Source organism: Plectrocnemia conspersa, unplaced genomic scaffold (genome assembly GCF_051122295.1).
Source record: "Plectrocnemia conspersa isolate PC_06_02 unplaced genomic scaffold, ASM5112229v1 ptg000004l, whole genome shotgun sequence".
Taxonomy (NCBI): Eukaryota; Metazoa; Arthropoda; class Insecta; order Trichoptera; family Polycentropodidae; genus Plectrocnemia; species Plectrocnemia conspersa.
The window spans coordinates 4,662,359-4,669,551 of NW_028277168.1; the positions used below are offsets into that span (position 1 = coordinate 4,662,359).

At 29.4% G+C, this 7,193-nt stretch overlaps 1 protein-coding gene across 2 annotated transcripts; it reads right to left on the reverse strand.

Moving 5' to 3' along the window:
• Positions 1 to 204: 204 nt before the first annotated feature.
• LOC148235693 (sodium/hydrogen exchanger 9B2-like) lies at positions 205 to 7,023 on the reverse strand. Of its 2 annotated transcripts, none has more exons than XM_088184537.1 (9): positions 6,888 to 7,023; positions 3,360 to 3,505; positions 2,582 to 2,813; positions 2,348 to 2,517; positions 1,275 to 1,489; positions 890 to 1,216; positions 621 to 785; positions 360 to 552; positions 205 to 297 (listed from the first exon to the last, which is right to left on the reverse strand). In XM_088184537.1, the coding sequence occupies exons 1-9, from the start codon at positions 6,890 to 6,892 to the stop codon at positions 227 to 229; spliced, it is 1,524 nt and encodes a 507-aa protein (XP_088040663.1). In that variant the 5' UTR covers positions 6,893 to 7,023; the 3' UTR covers positions 205 to 226. The 2 variants fall into 2 exon arrangements, with proteins under 2 accessions (XP_088040663.1, XP_088040662.1); XM_088184536.1 differs by lacking the exon at positions 6,888 to 7,023 and adding an exon at positions 4,025 to 4,230.
• Positions 7,024 to 7,193: the final 170 nt, after the last annotated feature.

Genomic DNA, 7,193 nt, shown 5'->3' on the forward strand with positions numbered 1-7,193 from the left:
GCATAAAAAAAGCATGGTTTGGAGATGGAATGATTACTATATAGAAAAGCATGGAATATATTTTTATTACTAATATATAAATCTTAATTTAATTAGAAAAATAATTTTCCATTTACACATATAAGACATTATCTAGATGTTTATTTATATACATATATATGTATATAAATTATTATAAATTAATAATAATAAGAGCAAATTCATATGCAATATTTATTGACTTATATCAAATTGGGATATGTTCAAAAGTTTCTTCTCTATTCCGTTCCGATCGAGTGTCAGATATTTGAGTCAAAACTACAAAAAAATACAATAAATATCATAATAACATCTTTCATATAAAGTTAATTGATACTAACCATCTGATGCTCTCGGTGATATCGCTTTAGAAAGAAGCTTAGGTCCTGTTATCGATATGATAAAGGCTCCTAAAGGAGCAGTCATAACAATCGAAAGGATACAAATCATTAAAACTGTTTTTCCATACTGTATTTCTTCTTCAGATCCGCCATTTTCAATAACAGATTCTAATGCCAAAGGACCGAGAGCGGCCTAAAATTTCAACACATATTAATTATCATACATTATATAACAGGTCTTAAACATGAATTTTAAATAACCTGAACGGTGGCTTTGGCCAGCCAAGACAATCCAATAAATAGTTTCTCTTTTATATTAAAATTGCTACCAAAGCATATGATAATTGTCGCTAAAACTCTGATGAAAACACCGCAACATAGACAACCCAGTCCAATAGTAACGATATGAGCATCTAACTCATGCAACTAAAACATATATTCAATAGTTAGTTTATGTCAATTTATGGTCATTTCAGTTTATATTTTCAATAATAAATAATCAATATAAGTATATATACAAAGATAAATACTTTTATTTGTGCTCCTGTGATTCCAAACAGTACCGGCTCAAACACCACCCAAAATAATTGAAAAGCGTTTGATACAGGATTGCTCTTCACGTTCCATCCTTGCGTACTCCAATTATGACTTGCCACAAAAGAAGCCGAGATAATAGCTAATGGACCGGCTCCGGAAAATCCCAACTTATCAGCACCCAAAACTGCAGTATAGCATCCAAAAAAGAGCATAAACACCCTCAAGTGGTTAACATGCTTATCAGTTTTTTCTGGAATAAACTTCAAAAGATAACCCCATATAACACCAAACCCGATGCCTCCGATTATAGAAAGTGGACCCTAAAAAGCAAAAATACTTAATATTACAAAGTATGGATCGTTAATCATATATACTTACTTGTAATATATTAATCGTTAATGAAGATTGGGTGAACATAATGCTGCTGATGATTCCAAATATCGCAATGCTTATAGTATCATCTATGCTTGCTGCAGCTAAAACTAGAGTTGGAATGCCTTTTTGCACGCCATATCCTTCATTTTTGAGAGAGATGAAGCAAGGGACAATCACAGCTGGTGATACAGATGCTATGATGGAGCTTAATAAAAATCCTAAGTGGTAAATAAATTGATTTAAATTTAATAAATATACCACAGTCCATATTTATTGATAGCCCAAAAATCAGAGTTGTATAAATTATGTTATATGATGATGGCAAATATTTTAAAATACTATTTAACAGATTTTAAATAAATACAATATATTATATATGAAAAAACTCATTTGATCTTTGTGGCAAATTTTGAGCATTTTTCGTTTAGCCGGTGTGCGGAGTAATATACTTGACCTTCTGACGAACTACCACAAAATGGAAAAAATACAGGCTGAAGACTATTATGTTCTATGGAACTATTAGTAAAATTATACAAAGAAAGTAGTAATTGGATTTAAATACTGCTATAAGCTTTGCATTAAACAAAAATTAAATATCATGATGTTTTCAGCAGAAAAAGTCATATGAAAAAAATAGTACAGTATGTTATTGCATAACTAAAGTTACAATACAAAAATAAAATTAAATTAGCCAACTAATGAGTTATAACTTTGAGCTTATTTTAATCAGCTGGTGTATGGAGTAATTTCTGCTGGCCTATATGTCGATCAGCTGACATTCCAACACTAAGCGACAACGCATTGAATATGAGCCACCAACTGAAACAGCTGACGTCGCAAGACACGTAGTACTTGAAACTTATTATAGAATAAAACATATGACAGCGCTCAGATTTAGGACTAATACAACTTAAAAAATGATCTAATTTGGTTTTCTTTCTATTCAAAAATGAAATAATTATTACTGAAATATAATATAATGCAAGAATTCTAAATATTTGCTACACAACTGATACAAAAAATTATATTACTCACATTTTTCTTAAATACGGACATTTCATTAAAATATACATTACCCCAGTTCCAAGGTAAATCCAAGAAGTAATGACTCAATATTCCAATAGCCACACATTCAACAATCCACGGCAAGAATCCCAACTTCAATATATCGACGTACATCTTCTTTATAGTCGGAACGTCCAAACTAAGACCGGCTCTTGTTAATATGATTATTACAGCAATTTTCCTTTATATAATAAGCATTCATCAATAAAAGATTAAAATGTATTAAATTAATAAAAATTAACTACCTCAATTGAGTAGTGAACTTTGTGAATTCTCCGTCAAGATTCACTAAGCCTATGTTTTGCAGCAAAATACCCATGAGAAGCATCCCGATTAAAGCTGGCAACGTTGTTAGCTTATATAATAATCTTCCAGCTATATAAGATAAAATAACCACAAAAACCATGTTGCATAATTGGCCGGTTGGAGATGCTAAGTTTGGTGCTAAGAAATATATTATGCCCCATAGTGATAAAACTGAAACGATGATAATAATGCTTTATATTAATTCATTTATTATAATCAAATAATAAGATTAGTAATAGAGATGAGAGAGTTCTTGTGAAAGATAGTGACATATTGATCTATCCCTATCTACTAATACTACATAACATCCTTGTCTTTGGTAGATAAAGACGGGTCATCTGTCATACTTATTAATAGATTGAAAGAAACGATTAATAGTGATTCATTCCCACTAGCATGCTCTATGAGTATGATTAATCTTCGAGTTTTATAAATCGGTTATAGGTTCCAGCACTGAAAATTTAGGTTTTATCTACTTTTACTCTTGATAAGAATTTGTCAAAAATTATTTGAGATATACTAGTAGACAATAGCGACTAATCCTTTTGGAATCACGATTGTATATAATATCTCTATGAATTTATTTGATTAAGCGTCATAAAATTTATTTAAAATATAATATTTAAAATCGTATAGGTATTATTTATAAAATAAGGCACAAGAAAATGTTGTTATAACATTGTTTTTTAAAATAATATGTGTATTATATATTCTTACCTATTAATATAAGCGAGATACGTTTGGCAAAGTTTTTGTAAGTTGGGCAAAATGGATATGGACAAATCTTTTGCCAATTATTTGGTTCCCATGATGTAGTCGGATCTGAATGGCGGCAACTGTCACAAAACAGCATTAACCGGGATCTGAAATGAGTAAAAAAATATGCTGATGACACAACCTTCAAGTAAAATTTATATAGAAAACATGTATTGAATCTATAGATAACTGAGAATTCTCAGGATCAATTTAGAGCTTCTCTCCATTATTATTCTTTTGGTTTGACAATTAGTTTTTTTTTAAATGAGAGTTATATTATTTATAGTTAATTTGATTCAATACTGAATCAGACTTTAATGTCCTTATTTTCCTTATCCGATAGATAATTATTTCAATAAAATATGGGTATGTAATATATACAGAGTAAAATGTCTTAAATACAAAGAAGATTAACTAACACATATAATAATTTCACAGCTAAAAAACAATTTTAATGACACTTTTACTCCATGGCAACTAATTAAGTCACTCTGCATAGATACGAAACTCATTAGTTTCAATGTAATATTTAATTTGAACCGCTTAACTACTAAATTATTACTTGTTACCCAATACATATTAGTTTCAGTTTTAAAACAAAGAAAAATTTAGCAGTTTTATATTACCTTTGATGATTATTATGCTCTTCCATATGATGTGATCCATTATGAGAATTACGAAAAATAGTTTGTTGCGAAATTTTAATTGAATAATTAACCTCTTTATTAAATTACTTAGATAATAATTACACAATCGCAAAGTATAATATTTATCGACTTTTCTACTGAAGAATACTTGTTTAACCTTCTTCCTTTAACTCCAAAATCGAACTGAATTTAAAGCACCGACTAGTTTATTCAAATAAATGATAATCAACACGAAAGATGTAGACATGGAATATGTGACGTAAATAAGAGCTATAGTGTTAATATAATTCTCAAACCTGTATGAGCGTAAAACGTTGTTCTGACGTATAAACCAAGTCTTTGTAAACACTGTAATGACCGAAACTACAATACAATGATTATCACATTATTAACACAAATTATTTAAACTAAAAAATATATACAAACATTATAGATTCATGTTTGCTTTAATAAAGTGTTTACAAATATACTTTTCATAGTAAATATTTAAAGATATTTATATAAGATCTAATAAACTTACTCTGCAATACCAGTTAAATTCGGTAGATTGTCTTTTATGTACTCCAAAATAATAGTGTATATCTAATATGTCTAATATGAACCGTGTTTAGGCAAGACATTATTCCTGATTTAATTTTAAAATGTTGTGAAGTCAATCCTACTGCTCCTTTAAAGAGCAGACTCAATATATTGCTCTAAACGAAGTTATTTCTTTATTCGAGGAAATGTACAAAAAAGTTTAAATTTGGATGAACTATCCTGGGCTACACAGCACCTGTCACTGATGCCGAGCGTACGGACATCTTTACGGACATATTATATCCCACTAGCACAGTCTTTCTGCAATTCTTGCCCTCAGTTTATTAGAACATTATTCTCTTTACGGGATTCGAGTCTCTATGTTGAACAGATGTCCAGTCCATCTGAGACATAATATTAAATATACATAATGACGTTAGGCTCCTGATGAAGCTCGTAGAGTTCATTATTGTACTGACAACGTCAACGTACTTCAAAATTGTTCTTACAAGTCTTATCTAGATGTGTTTTGAATATTCTGGATATACTGGTGCTTTTAAAGTGTCTATGCAAAGACCATAGAGATGCCCGTTGGCTGAAGAATAATCCTTTACCAATCCCAGCGCTGATCTTTTTGAATTAATGAGAGATACCAGACAAACAAACTCAGTCCCATCATTGCAGATATCGTCGATTTCTAGTTTTTGCCACCTAGATATCTTTATATTATAATATGTTACAGTAAAGTTACCTTTTCACTGGCGTTTTAGTGAAATAAAGATATACATTTCTGATAGCGAAAATATAATTTAACTAAAATCATATACTGCTCTAAAATATCTACGATGAACTTACTTTGACTGGGTTAAATGTTCAAACCCAAACCTATTCTAAACGAATTAACATAATGAAAGTTTTAAAACATTAGTTTTGGAACTTTCACAAGGTCAAGTTAATTTTGATTAATTCATTTAGGTTAGGTTTGGGTTTGAATAGTAAATTGTTTCATAGACATTTTAGAGCAGCATATAACTTCATTTCAAAATACAGAATCACTATAACATATACCTTGTTTTCATTGTATTTAATAGCAGTCCTATTGATTCCGCACAGCATTATATACTATAGCTTGGAATGCCTCCACAGTTATATGTTAATATCACCCTCCAAATGTTAAAATCATCCATGCCACTTACTGTACCGATCTTCTATAAATGGTTTCCACTGTCCCATTAAATATATTTGAGTCTTGAATTACTTTTCCATGGGCTAAATTAATGAGCAGGCTTGCGAGAATATCACCTTGTCTAAGTCCGTTGAAATTATTAAAATCCTTGAGAGTATTTTGTATGCGGACCTGGCATTCCACTTTTTTTATCATAATTTGCCAAAGGTAATGAGTTTGCATAGAATTATGAACTCTTCCACTGCTTCGTATAGTTTTACTCTATATAAGTTGTCATAAACCGCCATAAAATCAACAAATTTATGATACGTGTGCGTTGAGCTCATATGAAAATCTGTCACAGGAAGTGTATTTGCTCTATTGTGGAACTCTTTCTTGCAAATTCATATGTACTGTCTTCTTTAATAGAATCAGTTCTCTGAAGCAATTTTTCGTAGAGCATATATGATAAAACCATATTATGCTAATCAGACCTTTAGGGTTCTCACATAGTACACGATCACTTTTTTATATAATATATGTGGCATATCACTCTTTCCTTCCTGTCCTCAAGAAATATATTGTATTTCCACACGTCTTTAATTATCTCAAGTATGCACTTAAGAAGTTTAGTTCAGAGTAATTGATTAGTAAATTATTAATTAAATAATAATTTAACTTATATGCAAAATTATATAATAAAATATGAGCTAAGAAATGTTTTTAAAATTTAAGAATTAAATTAATTATCAACTTGCCTCTATGAATAAATAAATAGGCACAATTCTCCATATTTGCTTATGGTCTAAAACTCTAAAGAATAATTCTACCGTAATTTAAAATATGGATGAATCTTTCTTTAAGGGTTACTATTTGCATTGATTCAATAAGAAACTTATCTAGACTGCTGGTTATTTTACGCTAATTGTTCAAGTAAATAACGGCAAATAAAAGCAAGGTTATTAGCAAGTCGGCAAACTGTGGATATGATAATCTGATTAAATATCGTTACTGTTTATATTTGCTATAATCTATCCAGGATGTATAACTAAATCTAATAATCTTGATTTTATACTATAATTTTATTATATCATTGATTAGTATAAAATTAGGAGCAATACTGAAACAATAGCATAAATTTAGAAAATATATACTAACCTCATTCTCCAATATTCAGTTAGAAAACAAACTGTTTAGAAAACTAACACAACTGCACATTTATAAACACTTTATTCATGAGATTGCTACAAACTGGCTGCACCAAAATATTTTAAGTACACACGTCTGGTATTACAGTATAGTGTTATTACAAGATAAATAATCAATCACATTTAATTGAAAATAAATATAAAAATATATTATTATTTAAATATAAATTACATTAAGCGAAGAGGTAGGTAGTTAAGTTTTAAAACATCACTGAAGATATTTAGATTAATAAAATTATTCTGATATAATAAATTC